General features: G+C 42.0%; 1 protein-coding gene across 1 annotated transcript in view; it reads right to left on the minus strand.

The window, feature by feature from the left end:
- Positions 1-2411: 2411 nt before the first annotated feature.
- The window catches only part of APCDD1 (APC down-regulated 1), a 48653-nt gene continuing 27285 nt past the window's right edge, over positions 2412-23779 (minus strand). Inside the window, 5 exon segments of the mRNA XM_083187655.1 lie at positions 2412-3114; positions 3117-3464; positions 4884-5205; positions 18669-19200; positions 20083-20263. Coding sequence (XP_083043781.1) covers positions 3011-3114; positions 3117-3464; positions 4884-5205; positions 18669-19200; positions 20083-20263 — 1487 coding nt within the window. The 3' untranslated portion in view covers positions 2412-3010.

Consider the following 23779-nt stretch of genomic DNA (forward strand, 5'->3'; position numbering starts at 1 on the left):
TCCAAAGGTCCCACGCTGTATCCGTCCTTCTAGCCCTGTTCTGCAGTTGGCACGGTGTGCGCACAACCAGCCTGGCTCCACAGTCCCGGCGATGTGACTTCCCGGAAGTCACGCCGCCGGCACTGTGGAGCCAGGCTGGTTATGCGCACACCACACCAACTGCAGCACAGGGCTAGAAGGACGGATACAGCGTGGGTCCTTTGGAAGGACTATAGGCAGTCTCCGCATGCAGGTTAGAGGTGCACTGCGGGAGGGACTGGACGCCAGCCCCCCTCACCACCAACCTGTATCAATTGATCTGCTCATTTGACTTTTTCCTGGTTACCGCACTGTCCCCCCTTTTCCCCATTCCCCAGAGTGTCTTACACACACTCTCTCTCCCCCTGCACCTCTGTGCACCTTTGCTGTTGGCACCCACCCGCAGCATTGAACTGAGACTTTTTGTAATTTGCACAGTTGAATCCTACCCATTTATGCATGCATTTTGTTTATGGACCATTTATTGTAAGAGGCAGCTGTAAACAGTGTTGATCTCACTTCACAATAAATTCCTGTTGACCAATTACACCGTTGTATTGAACATCTTTTTATCCCATTCACACATACCGCACAGTGCCACGCATTACTAAATCAAACCCACACATATCATCTCACACTTAGCGCAGGACTCAGGAACCCCCCCCCTGTTCTCGTTAATATCGTTAGAGGGTAGCCCACCCTCTCCCTGAGACCAGCAGCTTGTGTTCAACGCCAGCACCATTGGGTTAGCGTCACCTACATCCCTTTTCTCTTTCCCTTTAATATATCTATTAGTGTATAGCCAGCTTAAGAGAGTGAGAGATAAACTTCCAAGCAATCCACTCCTGTCATCTCTCAAACACAATAACATGGCAGTTAGAAGCTGATTGGTTGGTACTTTAGCTCTCTCTACTTTATACGGCAATTGGCTCTTCGCTTCCATATTTCAGACTGCAGCAGATGTATTAAGCCTTGAAAAGTGATAAAATGGAGGAAAACTACCAACCAATCAGCTCCTGTCATTTTCAAACACTGCATGTAACATGAGAGAAGTGAATTGTCTGGTACTATATCTTTCCATTTCATCTCTTAGTACATCTCCCAAAATGTCAGGAACTGGTGTGGTTGGTACTTTGTCTCTCTCCAAAGCTTTGCCAATAGAATTTACGAAATTATAAGAGATGCATGTTGACAAGGCTATTTCAGTCTATCATTTTCCGAGATGTTTATTTCAAATATGTGTAAATGCACCTGCTATTACCTGGTGTATGCAGTACCAGTGTAGAGTATTCTTTTGTTTTTGTTGTACAGGGAATGTAACTGTCCCCAGGTCAGCTTCTGTCATATAATCTCCTCTTTCAGTAACAGGCATTAACCATGAAGTGTAGACGTGTGAATAACACCAGAAGTTATACTCTGTGACAGAGCCGATCACATCGAACAATGCACATTTCTTCTGGTTTTCTGTTACAAATGAGGACAGAATTTCAATTATAATAAGTCAGTCTTAAGGCCCCATTCCACTAGGGCAATATATAGCATGTAGTACCTCGCAAGCACTATATGATCTGTCGGAGCATTGCGTTGGAATGGCATAAATAATATGGGGGGTTACTGTGGTTGACACGCAACGCTGCGAAGGTTGCAGCGTGCGTTTAATTTTTCACCCGCCCACCGTTCACACATGCCGCCGCCATCCCTCTTCACAGGGCGAATTCCCCAGCACGGCTGCAAATAAATGTTTAGCATAAACATCCATTCGCAGCCTAAGGGGAAACACCCACAATATTCGATGGTCGCCGACCATTGAATGATGTGGAAGGTACATGCAAAACTCAGGCACTCTCAGGTGTCTTAGCTTTGAGTGTAATAGCGAGCAGCTGACATCCGGTTATGTCATCCACTCACCCCCAGCACCCACATCACTGGTGATCACCATGGGAATGCCCAGCGTTTTCATGCGAACGCCCCTGAAATGCTGGGCGTTCCCATGGGCATGACTAGCCACCGCCACCCCATGGTGTGGGTGCGAGCGCCCAGCGAACCCTGTTCATCGTGGCCGCTCGCACCCGGCGCATGCACAGATGAAAAACATTGTTCTCGCATGCGAGCATATGAACCAGAATAATCCCCATGATCCTGGATTAGTTCCTGTGCCCATTTGTTATAACTACTCGGAGGGTTGTTTATAAGGGATAATGCTCTGCATGCTTCCATAATGCCTGATAAATGCCAGCTATCTGGGATTATTGGACAGTCCATGGTGAATTTTTTATTCAATGTAAATTACTGCAGCTGTATTTGTAGAATAGTCCTCTATTTTGTTTTGGCTTATGCTGGAAAAGCGATGAAGACCTTAACTTTGTGCAAATATTAAAATAACACTTACCGAGAATGTGTCAAGTCTTTATTCTTTGGTGTAAAATGTGTAATATGTTAATATAAATCAATGCATCTTTATTATACATTTATATACAGTACACAGATATATACAGCAAATGTTTCAATTCATTTGCTATCAGAGGGGTCCATGTGTTGCCCCTCAGACAGTAAAGAAGTGAAAGTGTAAAGGGATCATCTATAGGCTAGCGGCACAATACTGTACAAAATAAATCCTGATTTATCAAACACGGTTAGAAAACGGCAATTCTGTAACATACGTAGGTCACAGCAATGTGGCACAGAAAACACTGGGGATTTGGTGGTGTGTAAACTACCTTTTTTTCTTTTGAAAATACATTAATTACAAATTTGTCTGCTGACTTAAAGTGCAATTACTGTTGTGCAGTTACAGAAGGCTGGGTCAAACTTGCTGAAGTTCAAAGATCAAGCTTCAGATGGTTGTTGACTTAAAGATGCAGAATAGAGAACAGATGAAAAGAATTGATACGTTGTAGGCATCCAAGTGCGTCAAGTAAACAGATAAAATGTCTTCAAAGAAACAATAGGTCCTTGGTCCCATGCTATCAAAATACAAAGACTATTTCCCGTCTTAGTTCAGCTGTTCCATATGTAATATAGTATAAATAAACACAAGTACGTCATGGGGTAACAGACTAATGTTGATGCTGCAAGTATAGGCGTTCCTGAACTGGCTTTCTGACCACCTTCAATCCTCCTCTCCAGTTTTAGGGATGATGAGGCACATTGGACAAGCATCACTTGGTAGGATGTTGCTCTCTTTTCAGGTCTGTCTGGGCTTGAGCCATCGCTTGGTCTTTGGCCATTATAAAGCAAGTATCTTCCTTGTGAATCCTGCTCCATCCTAAAGAGCTCATACTCTGTGTGTGGAAGCCTTATTCCCAAAGCAACACAGCCATTGGTGTGAGTGACATCTTGCTCCACACCGACCTTCCATGACCTCTCTGCTCCACACTCATTTCCATTAAAAATGTTTAGTAGAGAAGCTGTAGCATAGTCCATGGGAGTCACCTTCATGTGATTTACTGTAAGAAAAGTTCATAAATCAGTTATACTCAAATTGCTTCAATAAATCCTAGTAAAAATGGCTGGGCATTTGCCAGGTCACTTCAGTCTGTCTGTTGCTCTGCATGGTCCCTCCCCCTGCTCTTTCTGACCCCTTGGTCCGGTACTACGCTCTGCTCATAATGTAATACCTCTTCCTGCCTTCTCGCTGCCCTACTCTGGCTGCTGCTCTGTAGTGCTCACATATTGCACATGGAAGGAACAGATTTAAATCTTACAATTAAAGAAGCAATTTGTTCATTTAGTTTGTTTATTTCGTAAACTGTCTGGTTTATCTATACTCAGTTGGTCTTTTCAACCCCTAGTGTTCATTCTAGCTCCCGCCATCTTTGAAAAAAACCCATGCAGTTCCTCTTCCTAAATTGACAAAGCCGCCTGAGCGCAGTGAGGAATTCCGTGCTACCAGAGACCGTGGACCTAAGGAGTGTATTTGCTGCACAGACCTTTGAACTCTCTCCACACCCTGGTCCCCGGCAAAGCTGGTTCATCTACGGCACAGAGTGATCCCTGTCACTGGGCATATATACAGAAGATTGCACTTCCTATCCGGTGACCCACGACAGGAGCGTGTATTCACCTGCACTAAGAGGATGCTCCCGCCCGCCGCAGTGTACCCCAGCCTGCACTTGGCTTGCTGGCCGGTGCAGTAGCTGGTTACCATCTTACACTGCAAGGTGCACGGCGGAGTGTGCACCCACGGACTGGCTCTGACACTCGCTAAAAGTCCAGTCTCAAGATCTGGGAGACGCTACCAGATGCTCCACTAACTATCTGAGACAATCACCAAGTGCCCCCTCATACTCACTGTTTCGGTGACCTGGGAGTGAGTAGGGACTTACCCGCTTATTAACCCACTCCACCTGGGAGGATAAACCATCTTTCCCCAAACAAAGCGCTGGGAATTCCACCCTCTGATACAGGACTGAAACCATCTGTCCAATTTTGCGCACAATCTGATCATCCAATCAGGACTTGGTAATTATATGTTACTTTTAAATGCAATTGCATTGATGTATCCATTTTAAATTGTATACTGCATGCATGCAAGTTATTATTTTTATGTATGTATTAATTAAATTGTGGTTTTTGTGTACATAAGGCGCCTACTGGTTTCTCTTTCTGTAGTTCTTCTTCCCTGCCTGGGGTGTCGCGGTCTGCTGCTGTAGTGCTTCTAGCGCAGTGTGGTCTGTATATCAGCACTGATATGCAAACCAGACCTATGCTAGAAACACCACAGCAGACAGCGACACCCCAGGCAGGGAAGAGGAACTGCATGGGTTTTCAAAGATGGCGGGTGCTAGAATGATCACTAAACCCCTGTTTTATAGCAGCAGGAACTTTGGTTTAGAATATGTCCTTTATTAGCAAGATCTACTCACCTTTGAATATAAATTCTGTCCCTCCCATGACCTTCGTTGAATGCACTCCTCTGCTGTAGCGCCCCTTGGCATACATAGTGAATGTAGGATGCTTGCAGATTGGATCAGCATAGTGATAGTAATACCCCTCCCAGGTGTGGTTTTTGTCATGGAAGATAAAGTGTCTGGTAAGAAAGAGGACCTCTGGTCGCACCTCACACCGCTGGCTCACCCATTCCCCATTTAGCCCAATAGTTAGATCTGCCTTGGGAGGCAATATTGGAGGGTGATGTTCATCAGACCGGTAGATGATCCTGCAGGCGATGCACGATTGCTCATGATTCTGAAACATAAGTAAGAAGACATTAGGTGGTAGTGGCATAATGAAGGCAAACATTATCCTTGTCAATATCTAATTATATGGTCACAGTAGTAGCATGAAAGCCCAACATTCTCTTATAGCCGACTAGTCTAACTGGTAAATCTGTATGAATTTTAACAATGGCTTACATGGGATCTTTTTGCGGGTCATATGGTTGGCATTTGACTGTATACAGTGTACATTTAGGGCCTGATTCAGACCTGATTGTGGTGGCTGCGAGTGTTTGGAGCACAGCGAGCAGGTAAACGTTGCCCCAGTCGAACACCCGCCCCCATCCCTGTGCAGGGGTGTAACTATATACATGTGGGCCCTATAGCAAAAGTTTGTAAGGGCCCCTATTTATCACCTAATGCTGAAAAATGTATATAACGCATGATACTTTGGCAGGCAAGGTGGGCCCCTCTCAGCTCTGGGCCCCATAGCACCTGCACCCCCTGCACCTAAGTTACGCCCTTGCCCCTGTGCACTGCTGCGAATGCATATGCAGCCATACACACAGAGGGGAAATCATTCCCCATCAGGGGCCTATTATTTCTAATGCGCACAAAAGCACCAGTTAAACCGGACATAAATACTGCTTGCAGTGCAAAAAGTCCTGATTGGGTGACCAAATGGGACCGGTTTTGCACATTTGAGCCATATCAGGAGGCGGTGATCAGAAATCTCCGTCCATGTGGCTATTTGTGCCCAAACAATAACTATTGAATTACTCTGCTTAATGCCATCTAGGGGTAGTATTATTTATTTAATTGCAGTTTCTAATATAGCGCAGGGTAGTAGAGGGGTAAAACAATTTAATAGTCCCCCTAGGACTACATACACTACGTAGAGGTATGTCCGTGTACATCTAGCCTCATTTTGTGTTCATTATTCAGCTGATTATTCAGCGTCTGCTGATTAAAATGATATGCAACATGCTATATTCAGTATTTTACTCCAGTTGTATCTGCATAGGAAATGCTATGTTAGAGTTTTCCTGTCACACACTGAACATAGGAATGCCACATTATCATTTCATCATTTGAATCCACAAAAGCTGCTTGTGTATCCTATCGACTCCGTTTTGCAAAGGAGACTCTTTTTAACAGAAAATGATGCTCGATGCTACAGAATCATAGTTAACATGTTTTGTATAATGCAACTTATATTAAATGGAGGATGGATGTAATTGGACACATCTGTACACAAACTACATTTACAGTACCACTTCTGTGTCACTCCTCTCTGTCTGCCTCTCCATTTTAGTATATAGGCTCTCTTATAGGGTTTTTGTCGCCTGTGATTTTTAACTTGAGGAATCTCATAACACTGGTAAATTGTCCCCTAAATGCACTTCAATGCATAAAAAGTTATTATCATGTGATATTGCACCAATGATAGTTTTTCCGTCATTGTATATAATGAGTTTACAGCAGGAGACCCATGCTACAGAGGTATTCAATATGTTAATGAATTATAAAGAAGGCTAAGAACAATAGTAAATCGTTCATTTCTGCAGGTCTTCAAACAGCAAGCTGGAAAATAGAACAAACATCAAACCAACTGAAAATATAATTAGCATCATCACTATATTCACTCACATTGTCTAACTGACCACAGCAAGAAAATGGTTAAGGTGTCCAAGGGCAGTATCTAAAGTATGATGAATTCTTAGCAGGGTAATCAAGTGCCGGGAAGGTTAATATTAAGGAAAAGGCTGTGTTTGATGTAATATCAAAGCCCCCTTTGATGTTCATTAGAATATTGTGCTGATTTTCCATAAAGGAAATGTTTGTCTGCACAGATCCTTATCACTACAAGGTTGTTAAATGTACTGTATTGCTGTTTATTGTGCATGGTTCATATAACAAGGCATAGCAAAATAATTTAGAAAATTGTGCATTTTATATTAGTTATTAAAAAAAAATGTTCCTTCTAAAATTAAGTGAAAATATTGTAAAGACTACACATGAAAACATTTACAATCACTAGAACTATAATAGTGTTTAACAAAAGGACTAGTAACTAAATATGTTAAGATTTAAATAAATAAAATGGTACTTGTTTAGTTTCACAGCGGCAGTTACGTAGTTTACGTGGTGCTGTATTGAGAATACCAATACAACACTATGCTGCCTACGTAAACTACGTAAGTGCTTCTGGAGCCCTGAAACTACAGAATGGTTAATATCCCCACTAGCCACGTTGGCGTGGAGTTAATCTTAAAAAGTGTGGCGAGCGCAGCGTGCCGAGGAGACGCGGATACGCGGGACTCGCCGCGCTTCAGGCTCTGTGGCTCGCCACACTTTATGAAATCAACTCTTTATGAAACCAACCTACGTGGATTCTGGGGGTATGACGTGGATAGTGGGTGAAATGTGTGTGTTGTGCTTTATACTTACCCTCCTCCGACCCAGCCACCACGTCCATCAAGTCCACCGATGGGCAGCATTCAGTCTCCCTCATCAGGCAGTCACTCCCCAGCGCCAGTGTTCAGTCCCCCTCCTCAGCAGCGGACAATGTACGCAATTAGCGTAGTGCTGCTGGGGGAGCAGGGAAACCCTGTGATGCTCCCCCAGTGGCAATACGCTGGATTACATACATTGCTGGCGCCGGGGAGTGACTGCCGGAGGAGGGGGACCGTCGCCCGCAGGGACCGACGACTGGAGGGCGGTAAGTTTAAAACAAAGCACCCACCACCCTGTAGTTTCAGCGGCGGCTACGTTGAAAACATAGCGTAGAGCGGCCGTCGTGAAGCTAACCAAGTACCAATAAAATAATAGTGCAGTCTTATGATAAATAGGTTATATGAAGTAAGAAAGAAAGGTAGCCTTTAATGCTTGTGGCTATTCAATTCCAGACTTTTTTTTCTTTTTTACCCAAGCCATATGCTAATGTCCCTTAACTTAATGTGTTGCTGGCTGGGTGTTAACACACTTATCTGAACTTTTCTCAGATTTTGTGTGTTAACAGGGTCACGGCACCTGTTAACCCTATAGTTATCAGGGGTTTGTTTCCCTGATAAGTGTTGCTAATGGCTCATTCCTGGGCTAATAGTCTCGTAAGATAAATTAGTCCACGGTTCATTAAAGGTGCTAAGGATACCGCCCCCTGAAATCAAGTTGCTTTTTAGCTTGAAGAATGAATGCCACAGCTATTCAATTGCTCATGCTGTAAACCCTTGTCTATAGGACTGCTCCTTGCACTGTCCTGACACATGACCAGTAATCCAGCGTAGCTAGTGCCACAATGCTGTTCACAGGCTAGCCGCATACACTAATAGCATTGCGTCTGATACTCCAGACAAAAAGTGCCTTTACCAGTACTCACTACTTAAGGATTATAAACACTGCAGACAACTGATTAGCTCCAGGCAATGCCTAAAGCTTAAAAATCTTGCAGTCCATTGAATTCTTCCCTATTAATTCTGATGAACATCTTTACTAAAATACCAAATTAATGCTGTGCTAAATGCACTGATAAGGGAGGAAGGAGTGTTTTAGGTACTTGTGTATTATCACGGCGCCCATGATCGCAGATCGAATTGTATGCAAATCATATGCAAATCACATACATTTTGCAAACGATTCGATCTGCGATGCAATTTAGGACACCACCACTATCCACGTCAGTCCGAAGCATGGCGAGCACAGCGAGCCCCGCAGTACGCATCCTCCTGACCTGTTCATACCCCCACTATCCACGTCGGCGTGGAGTTGTTTTTATAAAGTGCGACGAGCGCAGTGAGCCACCGAGCCCGAAGCGTGGCGAGCGGATGCGTACAACGAGCCCAAAACTTGGCGAGTGCAGTGAGCCCCGCGAAGGGACGCCTAATACACATCAAGTAATCCACTGCGCTTGCCACGCGTACCGCGCCCCATTGTGGGCCCCGCTCCGCGGTGGTGGTGTGCTAAATCGCATCGCAGATTGAATTGTATGCAAATCATATGTAAATTGTATGCAACTCGCATACGGTTTGGTATACGATATAGCATGCGATCCGCGGGTATGGGCGCCTTGATAATACACAAGTACCGTTTTTTATAACCCATTCCAGCAGATTAGCGTCAGTGGCCACCGGTAATGATGCGGGATGGTGCCAACAGTGCTTCACCGCTGGCACACACCTAAGGATCGGACAGACACATCGTGGGTGCTAAATAGCACCCGCAATGTGCGACTGATGGGTCTGTTCCGATAGATTTAATGTCTCTACTCCATGACCTCACTTCGGGTTGGCGGGGGATGTGAAACACATCAGATTTGGGGCGATTTTTCTGCCCGATCCGGCAAAATCAGCCCAAATTGAACAAGTGTATGGGCATCTTAAGAATGATCATTGGACTAAATTGCATTAATAACTCAAAAAACAGTAGCACAAATTGGAAGCCCGCCTTTGTATTTGATTTAAACAGCTCATCAAATGTCCACCTAAAACAAGTTTCCCCTACTTCCCTTTCCCTCCCCAGCTGCAGCAATATCTATGCAATGTCAGACTGGAATGTCTAGTCCGTGCACTATGTGCACACAATAAAGCAGGTTGTGTATGTATCTGTTGAATGGTTGACTTACAGCAATTCAAAAGCGTCTTTGTATGGCTAGCGGAAAATGACAAATATTTTGGCAGCAAAATAATATAAATACAATTTAAATAAAGAACTGTTAATATTAGGGCTTCTGATCTTGTGTAATGAGAATAGTATTGTTGAGGATATCCTGTATCCTTGAAGGAAGGCAAACGAAAGAAAAACAATATGAGAGCTTCTCTACCAGGCCTGTGGGGAATAGGCCAGCTTCTAATATGTAAAAATGCACAAGCAGCCATTGAGATTTAAGGGCCTGTATATTATCACAACGCTTCTGTTATTATCAACAGTCTATATCATGATGGATATTTTCAATGTTAGTGAAAATATCCCGCTATGTATAACTTAAAGGATAACCCGCTAAGTATAACTAAGCATGACTTTGGATGGTGTCAGATTTGAGAGCCAGATAGAGGCTGCTGGGGGGGGGGATCATAAGATCGATCTCCTATGAATATGCCTGCATAGGCATAAAGCGGTTTACGCCATCTGAGAATGTTTAAGCTTTTTGAATATTGATGTGTAGCGGCATACTAGCCAACTCTTCTGGAACGGTCTGGAGGTTCCCGACATTGGATGCCACTCCTGCCCACAAGAAAGTTGTTCAAGTCTTTTACACACCTGTTTTCTTAGCAATGTATAGTAGACGGTGGAGCCAAACTGATACTATCATGCCACCCCCCTCCCCAGAAGATCCTACCTTTGCAGCTGCCATGACACATATGCGCCAACGGGACAGGAAAGTCGGCAGGTATGCGTAGTGGTCAGATCGTAGTCCTCATTCATAATAATAAAGACTGCGACCTGAAAATCTAATTAGCCTTCTGCCGGAGATTTCCGGAACTCTACTGTATTAGGCTATTTATACATAGTGCTGATATACAGTATAAGATTATAGGGTACTTATGTAATATCTGGGTTTTCTTATGAGACCGTGTCCCCTCGCGGGGCTCGCCACGCTTCGGGCATGGTGGCTCGCTGCGCTCGCCACACTATATAAAATCAACTCCATGCGTAGTTGGATAGTAGGGGTATGAAAAAATGGGGTGCATTTAACATGGGAGCCCAGATAATACATAAGTACCGATTATAGTTTTATGACTTTTTTGGGAGCATAGTTAAACTTAAACTCAGACATCCTGCTACTTATTTGTTCTCTTTGCATAGTGCCAAATTTTTACTTTTAGGACTAAAGCGGGCCATAAACTTTGATTTTGCCCAATTCCGATGTATCGGGCCGAGAAATTGGGCAAATCGCATGTTTTTTAGATCCGATCTGGATCAGAGCGCCTAGATTGCAAGTGTTGCATGTAGGATCCGTTGGAACGGTCAGCGGCCTGCAGCACTTGCTTTGATCACATACAATATATTGCATGCAAAGAAATGCGTGTGAAAATGCTGCCCAGGAAGCTCCTGGGCGTCCGAGGTAGATGGGCTGCGGCTTCTCTCCTTGGAGAAGTTGCAGTAATGTATGGGGGCCTTAAGTATTTTGCATATTATGAAATTATCAGTCTGTTTTAAGGCACCTGGGGCAAATGTATTATAGCGGCACTTATCATGCTGCTATAACATTTCAGTGGGCACTACACACGCTGTCTCTGGATGCCCGGACCGCTCTTCTGAGTATGCACGAGATCTCTCGACTTATACATGAGATTTGCCACTTTTCACCTAATTTCTTGGCCCGATCAATCATTATTTATGTTATGAACTAATAAAAATATGAATAGGTATGAATACTGAAACTGCTCATTTCCAATGTGGTCCAGAACACTGGATTACATATAAGCTCCATATTTACATAATAGTGAGATTTAATAGGATGAGAGATTCAGAAAGTGAGAGATTTGGTAAGAAATCTCCAGTTTTTTTAAAGCGGTAATCATTTACACTGCAAAACCAGTTTGATTTTGAAGTGTAAATGATTGCCACTTTAAAAAAACTGGAGATTTCTCACCAAATCTCTCATTTTCTGAATCTCTCATTCCATTAAATCTCACCCAATATTTCTACTCCCAACAAATGTATTTTCTGCATATTGAGTTAATAAATGCAGCATAAATGTGAAATTTCTTTTGGCTTTAGGAAGAAAACATCAATGCAAAACATGCACTGAAACATAGCAAGGTCTGAGAAACGGCAACTGAATAATTACCTTGTAACAAGTTGTGATCCCGTCCTCTCCAGCATTGCTAGGAGAACAGGGATCAAACACAATTTATATACTGTACATAAAGTACATAAAAGAGGCCTCTACAATTATTACTGGAATTGCATTCTATTTATAAGACAACAACAACAAGCAACATCCAGCACATTTATGTACAGCAATGTGGCATATGAAAGAAAGACGGTTATAAATAATTATGAAATATTTGTCTGTCCTCAGAAAGTCACAAGCAGGCTTCAAGGAAGTTAAATAATAATGCATTCACTGTCTATACAAATGTATTTTCGACTACATGAGCCAGTTTCATTATTACGCCTAATGTCAGTGCTTAACATGGCTGTCAGCGATATGTGTTCCACCCTATTTTGTCATATGTTGCTTATATATTTTAAATTTTAAAATGGCCCCCTCTTCCCAGGCTGACGTTTAAAATATTTTATTTCTCTGTGCAACACACAAGGTTTATAGAATTATGTGCTGCTATTTCCTTACCATACCCATTGCCCTAGCAAATTGCTTATGTCTGTATGTTCACCCTATGAGCAAAAACAGTAATAACTATAAGATGTCTACAATCAGTGGCGTAAGTGCGTCCCAGTTGCCCTGAGGCAAGATAAATATTGGTGCCCCATATATGTATGCATGTGTGCAGCACAGACAGTGTCATGGGTCCGATTCCCACCTGACTGTGTGGAGTTTGTATATTCTCCCCGTGCTTGCGTGGGTTTACTCCTGGTACTCCAGTTTCCTCCCACAATCCAAAAATATACTGGTAGGTTAATTGGCTCCCAAGAAAATGAACCCTAGAATGAATGTGTGTGCCTGTACATGTGGTAGGGAATATAGATTGTAAGCTCCACTGGGGCAGGAACTGATGTGAATCTTGAAATACTCTCTGTAAAGCGCTGCAGAATGTTTGTGCGCTATATAAGAAACTGTTAATAAATAACTTATAATGTGTGCATGTATGTACGTACGTTAAAAATAAAGAGAGTGAAGTTTATGGTCCTGCCTTAGCTACAGAAGTGATATTGACAACTTTAAATTAACTGATTCAAACTCACAGGGGAGGAGAGGTGCCCCCTTGGGAGCAGGAGCCCGGTGGCAGATGACTCCATTGTCTCCCAGAGTTACACTTCTGTCTACCATACATTACTAAAGTGCCATGCCCACAATCTGCCCAGGCTATGCTACATGTACCCCATCCCTCCCCAAATTACTTTATTAGCACCATAAATTATCCCCTTTGTTAGAGTTATGAAGCTGTATTTTTTGTTTTGTATAGTAACCCAGGGTACAACAAGATGCTGTAATTATATTTACAGACCTTTATGAAATGTGACTTAATTTCGTAGTGTGCACCTATCAGCTGTAGCGCCCCACTCTTCTACAATCTCAGCGTCACTGTCACAGCTTCACATTTACTAGATATTTGATTAAATTCATAGAGGAAAATCTACTAGAGTTATATAGGAGTTGCTATGGGCAACCAATCAGAACCTGCTTCTTATTTATTTAGTACCTTCTAGAAGATAATAGTATCTGATTGGTTGCCCATAGCCAGCATCCCAGATGAAACCGACTTTCCGTCTTCGTAAATTTCCCCCATAAAGTCTTACAAAATATGACCGTAAAGTTTCATCTCTCTTCCTCGCTATTCCTAACAATAAGAGACAACTGTCCAGACAAATGATTGCTATCCCTTAACTGTTGTATTCTACCTCTACTCACATAACCATTTGATAAATAGACCACAAATGCTCATATTTAAAGTAACAGCTAGTATAGTGATTGTCATATAATACAAGCCATCACTAAACGCAGACATCACTCATTCCATCTAGCTACGCTGTCTAACCATGAATAGAACAGATACCTCGGTGTACTCACTTGTAGCTTAAATCTTTTATTTAGAGCTCAGTGTGACTGGACACGGAAACAATGTATGAGCCTTCACAGATTTCTTTGGGTACTAACCCCCTTTTTACGGAAGAAAAGTGCACACATAATATATTGTGGTCTAACAGCAATGAGTGATGAAGGCATAGCCATTGTCTTGTCCATGAAATGATTTGTGCATTTGTGTTTGCAATCAAAGGGTCTTAGTGCCCAAGAAAGCTGTCAGCGGTCTTCAGTGTATAATCAGATCCGCTATATTCAGCACAGCTCGCCCCCAAAATAAGCAGTGCAAATGAAACCTCATGACAAACAAATGCACATAATGAGTAGGGATATTATTCTCTATATGAGGACTTTCCTCTTCTGAACACGCAAGATGAGGGAGGGGTTCGTTAACGATATTCAGTGTGCACACTAGTAAAAGTTATTGCTCAGAAGGGACCTTTTACTAGATCCCCTAGTGTGTATGGGGCTTTACTCTTATGGTTGTTCTTAGCAATGGTGTACACCAGTGGTTCCCAACCCTGGTCCTCAAGTACCCCCAACAGTGCACGTTTTCCAGGTCTCCACACAGACTCACAAGTGAAATAATTAGCTCCACCTGTGGATCTTTTAAAATGTGTCTGAATAATGAGTGCACCTGCCGGGTGACCTGGAAAACGTGCACTGTTGGGGGTCCCTGAGGACCAGGGTTGGGAACCACTGGTGTACATGGTTAACCCTTTGAGTGCCAATGTTGCTGTGAGAGATGCTCACAGCGACTGTTCTTTTTTTGGGTGCAATATTTAACTAAACTTAAATTCATTGACTTGGCTGTATTTGTATTTACTTATACTAAAAGAACAGTCCCTGTGAGCGGTGCCGGCATTTTTAGCGGATATTTTGAGGATCTCTCACAGCAACGTTGGCACTCAAAGGGTTAAACAGAACCCTATAGTAATAATAATCCACCCATCTATGAAGTGAGGAGTGTTTGATTGTTGACTGTGAAGGGGTGTACACACGGGCAATTTTGATTAAGCAATTTTGAGAGAAATTTTGGCTAGATGCACTGGAGATTTTCACTAGTAATGATAGTCTATGATCTAGTCACAATTGCCTTTCCTGCACAGTCAATCTAAGCTAAGCAATCTATGCTAGACAATATTGACTAAGCAGGAGATAAATAGGGAGATTTTCTCTAACTTTCTATGCGATTTTGACTATCTAGTCAAAATCTCATGCCAAAATCTCACCATGTGTACACCCCTTGAGACCTGCTGAAATTTGCAGGTGTATGGTTTCACTAAGCTTTAAAACTTCCCTGGGGCGGAAAACTTTTTGGAAGTGTTGATGAGTTGATGCAACTGGTTCAATGGTTTGAAGTCAGTTGTGTGCATCAAGGGGATTCTGAAGCTCATGGACCAGAGGGGGAACTACCATTTGTGCAGCAGGTGCATTGCACCAGGGCCACTAATTATTAAGGGGCCCACTGCTGCCCAAAAAAGTAAAGAGCTATTGTAAACTTGGGTTACAGTGGTCCTGGCCCCACAAGTTCTGTCACTGCCATGGACAGATATAATAACTACCTAATTAAGGTGGTGATTATATGAAGTAATAGACTATTCTGTGTAAAAAAAAAATAATAAAATACAGAAAGTTATTTTGGGTTATCGTTTTTCTATTATCCAAACTTATTTTTCTGGAATACCCCTGTATATTAAGATAAACTGCTGTTCTTTCTTTAGAAGAAGTTGGTACCATTCCTCCCTATGACCACACACAGCTCTATCACTGTTCCCCCTTAGTGCCAAGCTGTTCTGCTGCTTGGAGCATCTATAAAATGATCCGAGCTGTAGCTAGTGAGATGGAATGAAGACACACCCCCGCAGTTTGCGTTTTGGGGCAATTAGTTGTGATAGCATGGGCACTGTTCCGGGGGCGGGTGCAATGAAGCCCTCTTTTGGGGATGTATTACACATGTTGGTCTTTATCCTGTATTAAATATAGTGATTTAAATAATTACTGAGGTTAAGAGTAAGACTAATTTGGCCCTTAAAATGTACCTATTACTGTTATTTCCTCACTGTATAGAAGATATTTTTCTAACTTGTATTTTTACATTTACAAAACAAAATGTGACCCAAATTGAAACAAGGCCTTACGCTGCCACTCTCTATATATTTAGTAAGGGACTTTGATTTACCACCTAGGAGTCGCATAAGAGCTCTGGTTATTTTTCTTGGCAGCTGATACTGTGTGGTTATAACAGCATTCCACCACACGGGAAGCCTGGACGTGTCATTATCACTCATTTGTAGCCACAAACAAGTGAGGAAGTAAACATTGGTGGTCAGTACCCAGCCTAACATGTTATACAAGTGTTTAGTCTCTGGGGGTTTGGTTTTTTTTTTCATTAAAAAACTATTTCTATTTTAACTATGTAACCTTATTATTACTATAATTAGTGCTACTGTGACTATGACAAAACAAGCAGAACATCTCATTGGGGGTACAAATTGGGGGGACAAATTCCTTCTTATGGTGTGTACAAACGGTGAGATTCCTTTGCTATACAATCTTTGCTACTGTGCTTTTTACATACAATTCAGCGTATCGGGATCGCAAGGTAAAAAGCCTGTGCGATCTGCATGCAATCTGCATGCGATTTTGACTATATAGTCACAATCTCATGTTGATTGTACCAGTGTGTACACACCATTAGATGGACAAAATCATGTGCACTGCAGGTGGGGTAAATGTAACTTGTGTAGAGAGAGTTAGATTTAGTTGGGGTGTTTCTTTAAAGTGAGATCTACATTGCAGTGTAAAAATAAAGCAGTACGTATTTCCCTGCACAGAAACAAAATAATTCTAATTCTCTCTGCACATTTTACATCTGTTCCCTTGAAGTGCACATGGGCCCTTATTCTGGTTGGTGCGGTAATATCCGCGTGCGTTTGTGCCGCCGATGTTTTGTGTCTGCGCATGTGCAGAGGCGTCTCTGCGCATGTGCGAGCGGGGCGTACGGCCAAATCCCGCATGAAATGTGAACACTCCGAACAGGGGGTGGAGAGGGGCGTGAAGGGCTATTTGGGCTCATTACCATATGCATACGCCCCCGTTTCATGGGCGTTCCCTTGCAAACGCTGGGCGTACGTATGGTAATGCGGCCGTGACGCACGTGTAGGGGGCGGACATATGACATCGCCGGATGTCAGCTGCCCGCCCAGATCCCTGCTTTTGCACGGAGAAATGCCCGTGTGGTCTGAGGTTGCGGGAGCTGCTGGCCACTCGGTCCTGCATTCGATGGTCTGCGACCATCGAATGATGGGGGAGGTTCCCTGAGATGGAGGAGGCGTATTCCATGAAAAATACACGTGCGGTCCGTTCGGCCAGCTTCTTACCGCGTACGGACGGAGTTGGCGATCCGTATGGAAGGCGGGGTTTCGCACGCACGGTCCTGGCCGCATATTCGGATTCGGCCGCACCGATCAGAATAAGGGCCTTGGTTTTGCCCATCTAAGAAGGAATTTGTCAGAAAGAATGAACCATAATAAACCCCTTTCTTGTGTAGCTTATTACTAAGAAATTACTACAGGGCTTAAGCACTTAAGGGAACATGCCTGTGTGTGAATATTGGTACTTGGATCAGTGTTTTGTTACCTAACACTGTCTCAGAGGAACAGCAATTAGTCTTAAATAAAAGAAGAGTTGTGGCCAACCTTGAACTTATTGCCCACGTGGTCTTTAATTGGGCTTTAGGTTTCACATAATTCCTCTGTTTTACCAATATTCTATTGTCCCAAAGAGAATCACACTAAAATATTTGCAGTATATTTATACACTGATCAATACCTTATAGTACCCTATAGTAATAGGATTATTTTGAGATGCCTCTAGCCCATAGTTTCTTATTTACAAATTATGGACAAATGATTACATTAAGTAATTATGCTTATACAGTGACAACAAGGATTTCATCGATTGAAATGGGTAACATCTCCACTTTGCATCTTTGAATGTATAAAAGATCTCCTGGGCAGCACGGACAGTGTAATGGATAGCATTACCGCCTCAAAGCACTGAGGTCATGGGTTCAATACCCACCATGGCCCTAGCTGTGCAGAGTTTGTATATTCTCCCCGTACTTGCGTGGGTTTCCTCTGGGCGCTCCGGTTTCCTCACACAATCCAAAAATATACTGGTAAGTTAATTGGCTCCCAAAAAAATAAATTAACCCTAGAATAAATGTGTGCATGTACATGTAGTAGGGAATATAGATTGTAAACTCCACTGGGGCAGGGACTGATGTGAATGGTCAAATATTCTCTCTGTAAAGCGCTGCGGAATCTGTGTGCGCTATATAAGAAACTGCTAATAATAAATCTCCCTCATGTGAGAAACAGGGTATAAACATATTACATATAGAAACCCTAGAATTGTGTTTGAGAAAAGGTAACAGTTGCACAGGTCAGGGATGGTCAAATTCTACCCTTAAAACTCACATTTTCCAGACCACATAGTTAGTGCACAGGTGCATTTACTGTATATCAAACTGACACATTCTAAATATCCACAGGTAGTCTGGAAAACATGAACTGTTAGGCGTCATTGAGGACAGAGTTTGGAAAACTCTGGTATAGATGACTCATTCCGATGCCCGGCTATTGACAGAAACCGGAAAGTACGGAAAGCATGCAGGTTTAAATTGACATAGATTAAAAACTTTAAGCAATCTATAGTTACAGAAAACAATGGTATATTACTTGCATTTCAGATACTGAAAACTGTGACTACAGTATTTCTACCTTGGAATTCTGCAGAGGAGGCTGATAGCTAGATGGCCGATAATACATCCTTTGGTTGACGTCTGTGTGAATATCCCCCAGGAATAGCTCCTCAACTAAGTGGTCCAAGTTGTGATGAAGGTATTGCTTTTCCACGCGGATTAGCTGAAGCTCATGCATTGCAAAGTTAAGAGCCTCTAGGCATCTGCAACTGTTGTTTTCTTTCCACAAATCATAAAGGACATCCATGTTCCAGGGCTTGTCTTCAGGAACAAAGCCAGGGCATGTTTCGTTCACCAACAAAGTGAGTTTTTCTGCCATACTTTCACTGTGAGGTATAACTTGAACGCTATGCAGTTGGTAATCAGACTCTGTACCCCCACGAATGATCCATGATGCCTGGCGGAGTCTAATTTTTCCACGTATAACCAGAGTGTAAGTGGGATTTGTACAATGGTTTCCTCCATAATAGAACTGGTAGGCTTTGAATGTGTTATTGTTGTAAAACTTGTAGGATCTTGTGATGAATTCTGGTCCAGGCCGAACTTCACATCTATAAAGGTAAGTACAATGTATAGTAAGTATGTGACTAGAGTTATATTCAAACAATTGTGATAGAAGGCGATCATTTTTATTAGTCTAATGTTCATTTATTTTTAATATATTGCAATACAGAATACATTAAAACGAATAAGAAGTACAAATTTGATTTAGAGTATAGCAACCAAGCAGACATTTGCGGTTATTGTCCAACTTACACTAAAAAGATCATATCTTACATAGCGGACTTTGATCTTCCTGAGATCCTACACTGGATATTTGCCTGGCCATCCTCGGATCTTCCACATTGCTGTTCTGTGCCTGTTGTCTATTTCCATTTGCCCTCAACCCCCCCCTCCCCCCCCCCCCCCCCCGATTATTTTTCCATTTTATGCCATGTTCTGCTTTATTCTTTACTCTTAAATTTTATGTAAAGAAAATGAGAAAAACACTTTTGACACTTGTTTTGTATCTTTATTGTTATGGATTTCTGCTGTTTTTCTTGCATACATAGAGTGTTTGTAAAAAATAAAAATAAAAGACTCGTCTGGGGTATGGAGGGGCAACCATGTCTGGAGTACGGAGGGGGCATGAATAAGGGCCTAAATGTGTAAATTCTAATTTATATTTTTCCAAAAATGGTCTATATTGAATGATGTTAATGTTCTTATTTTAAAGTGGCTCACCACTGGATCTGCTACTAGTGCTAGGGCTTTTGAGCCTTACTAGACGTTGGACCTGAAAGGGTTAAAGCATGTACAGTTTGAGCCACAGCTATTTAATCTGGGTCCAGGATAGGTGTATATAGTCTGCAGAAAACTAAGGAAATGATGTAGCTCATAAGTGCAACCTGTAACAAAACAACAACAAAAAAAGTCCAAAAAACTGCCTTTACCCTGTAGAGACCCACTGTCCTGTTATATTCGGGGGCATCTGCACAGTGACTCTGGCTCCATTGTGGAGATGTTTCAGCATGTGATGGCACTGTGACTCTTTGTACGTCCTCCATGCAGTTTTCTCCAGAGATTTGGGATGTGACCTAGTGTCCGCTAAAGGTACATGCGACCCATCCAAACCTGTTTGTAAGAGGAAATAAAAACAGTCAATGAGTTAACTAATTAATTCACATCTTAATAGGTCAACTACTTTATATCTGTACTTTAAATTGCACACCTGTCCATTGTAGAATATATTTTGTATAGTTCTACAACTTCACTTATATTTACAAATATTAATTGTATAAACATGGGGACCAGGAAGCTATTTTGCTATCTCTGGATCATAGGAAATGTACTGCTCCTAATAGATGATGTAACCACATTCATAGCAAGTGATGTGGCTTCTATAGGGCCAATCATCTGCTGACTAAGCTACAGTAGTTCTATTAGGAAATTACATTAAATCCAGTGATGATCTGCTCTGTGAAATCATATAGGGGAAGTATTGCTTCCAGATAAACAACGGTGTGGTTGGGCTGTATATTATGTTCCATAGAATGTAGTGTGCTTGTCAAAAATTAAAATGTTGACAAGCATTATGGATATCCCAGCACGCAACTTACATTATTTTACGCTTGCCGGCAGTTCAACTGTTAACATTATGAACTTATAACATTATGAATTCCCATCGTATTTACAGTTAGAGATGTGCACGCATACACCCATACTGGCATGATTCCTGTGCTGTGCTTTTTCCTTAATTTTTGTTTCTTTACCCATCGCCATTCATGGTCTCGGCTCCTGTACAGTGCAGATGACAAGCACTGGGCCATGCGCAGTATCAGCAATGGTACTGCGCATTTGAATACCCCAAGCTTTTATGGGTTGTGTTAGCTGGAGCCCATAGAAGCCAGATTGGGCTGCACGGCAAGGCAGAGAGTGGCTTCCTACAGGAAACCAGCAGTCCCGGAGTGGGGGAAACACCTCTCAATGGGACTGCCTGTTATGTGGGTGACTGGCAGGTAGGGCTTGTCATTGTCTACCAAAAAGACCCCAGTGCAGTCTCACAGACTACATCTGGCTTCACTGGGGGGGAGGGAGACTGCAGTCCATAGGTAAAAAACACCACTGTAGATCACATACAGGGGCTGATTCGGAGTTGGAAATTAAAGCAAAAAAAGAGCAAGTAACCTTTCCTGGGCCAAACCATGGTGCACTGCAGGTGGGGAATACATAAAGTTTGCAGAGTAATTAAGATGCGAAAGGAGCGTGTCCTAGCACAAAATTAAAATGCAGTGTAAAAATAAATCAGATACAGAAGATGAATTTTTTGTAGAGATGTGCAGGCTCTGATTTACTCTGATTTCAAAGCAGGATCTTATTGGCCATCAACTGTCAACAGCTGTCATGTGATTTGGGATAGCCAATAAGATCCTGCTTTGAAATCAGAGTAAATCAGAGTAAAATCAGAACCTGCACATCTCTAATTTTTTGGGCACAAAGGAATTCATATGTAATAGCAGATGAAACAGAAAAACGCATGGCCCTGTCTATTGCCTTTTACAAAGACTGCATATGTTTCCCTCAGTTTGCCCTTTTTTTTCTAGGTTTAGCATCTAACTTTGCTTATGGTGCACTCAGAATTACTAAGGGAACTGGTATAAAAGCACAGATAACGCATATATAACACTGGGTACTTAGGGTTAGTGTTTTGGTGAAGCTAAGTTGCAAAGTCTGCAGACCCCAAACATCGGGTACGGAGCTGAATTTGGACCCTTACGAATGAGTCTGAATCGGCCCCTTAGTTACTAATAATAGAGGGCTACAAGAATGTTAAGTGCAAAAATCATAGGTGAAGACATTAATAAATCACGTCACTGATTCAGTAACTATAAACCAGCAGCAAGAAATTTTACTTTGATCCATGATTTTAAACATAGAGGAATTGCGTATTATTTCCTGCTAACATCGACTAGATAAATATAATAGAATACTGCCATCAATTGTAGTACTTGGCTAAACTAATAAGTTCCAGTTTTGGAGATTGATTAGTAAATAGAATTTGTGCCTTAAATCTGTATTCTCGCAGATAAGCGCCAGTCTTGTTATGATGTAACATGAAAAGGTTCATTGTTGGAGAGGAAATCATCACAAATACAACAAACATGAAAGTGACAGCAAGGAAATTAGTATCATGCGGTTCAAAGCGTGAGTCTAGAATATTAGACAAGAATTTACCCCAATTATCAGACAGCAGATTTCTGAATTTGTCACATGTCCCAAAGAAGTAGAACCCAGCACTGTAATCAGTCTGGATACAAAGTAAGAGACCACCAGTTACATTCTAACATTGTATTCTTAGTTAGTGCCTATGTAAGCTGATGCCCCCTCAGGTTTAGTAGAACTACAAATACATACATGCGGTTTTGTTGGAACTTTGTAGTTCTAAGATAACCGGAGAGCCATAACTACCTTAACCTGCATTACACGCAATAGTATTCAATACATACACACACACACACACACACACACACACACACACGTAAGCCCACTTGAAGCTAATGCTTCAAAAGCTAGTCTGCTACCTTGTAGTTTCACTCGCTGTCAACAGATGGCAGTGTTTCGGAGACACACAAAATGGACACGAGACATATATATAGATGATATTTATTACTTTTTCCACTGTGACATCACTGAATGATATCGTTTACCAAGATCATTCAGTGTGTGCACTCAATTCGACCACCCGCGGCCGATATCGTTAACTATATCGGCCAGGATTGTCTAGTGTGTACGGGGCTTTACATACTGTATATGCGCACACATATATATTTATTATATCATAGTTTCCACTCACACGATCTTAGCTAGAACTTGGCTCATATCTTCTTACTGCAATTATAATAATTGCTGCTGTCAGCTACTGGAATATAAAATACAATATACCCCTAAAGGTTTGTTTATTACTTGTTGGCAGTGAAGTCAAAATGAAATACTGTACATCACAAAGATTAAGAATACTTCTAAGCCCTACAGACATACTGATAATTATCCTTACTATTAATATGATCTATCCATTAAATACAAATATTAATAGGGAAGAGAAGCTCAAAATGTGTGAATGGCTATAACTACATTACGCCATTAGTTGGATTATTCATGTTCCAGTCCATAGTTATACATAATTACATATTTTAATTGTACACATCTAATGTTAAGCTGGTACACACCATACGATGTGTACCCAGCCTGATATAGAAATGTACATACACACTTGCCGATGTTGGCAGTAACGGTGGGAACCATGCTGCATTTGCATTTGTCGCTGGCGACGGTCAAGAATGTACATCTTCAGTGACATTGTGGGTACACGCTAGATGTGCCCGATATGTTGGTCTGATCCACTGGAACGCATGACATATTGTCTAGTGTGTACCAAGCTTTAGACATAGCAATAAAACTTAGAATAATGGTGCTCACCAACCTCATAAACCTACAGGTATAACCATGTTATGTATATGCCACTCTTCCAGATATCTATGCCAAGCAAAATATAAGAACGAATGCTGGCTAAACATGTATAACTGGAGAGAAGGCCCCATCATTTTTGCATAAACAACCCACACTGCCTAAACTTCTTTGCCAAACACTTAT

Source organism: Crinia signifera, chromosome 5 (assembly GCF_055691185.1).
Source record: "Crinia signifera chromosome 5, ASM5569118v1, whole genome shotgun sequence".
Taxonomy (NCBI): domain Eukaryota; kingdom Metazoa; phylum Chordata; class Amphibia; order Anura; family Myobatrachidae; genus Crinia; species Crinia signifera.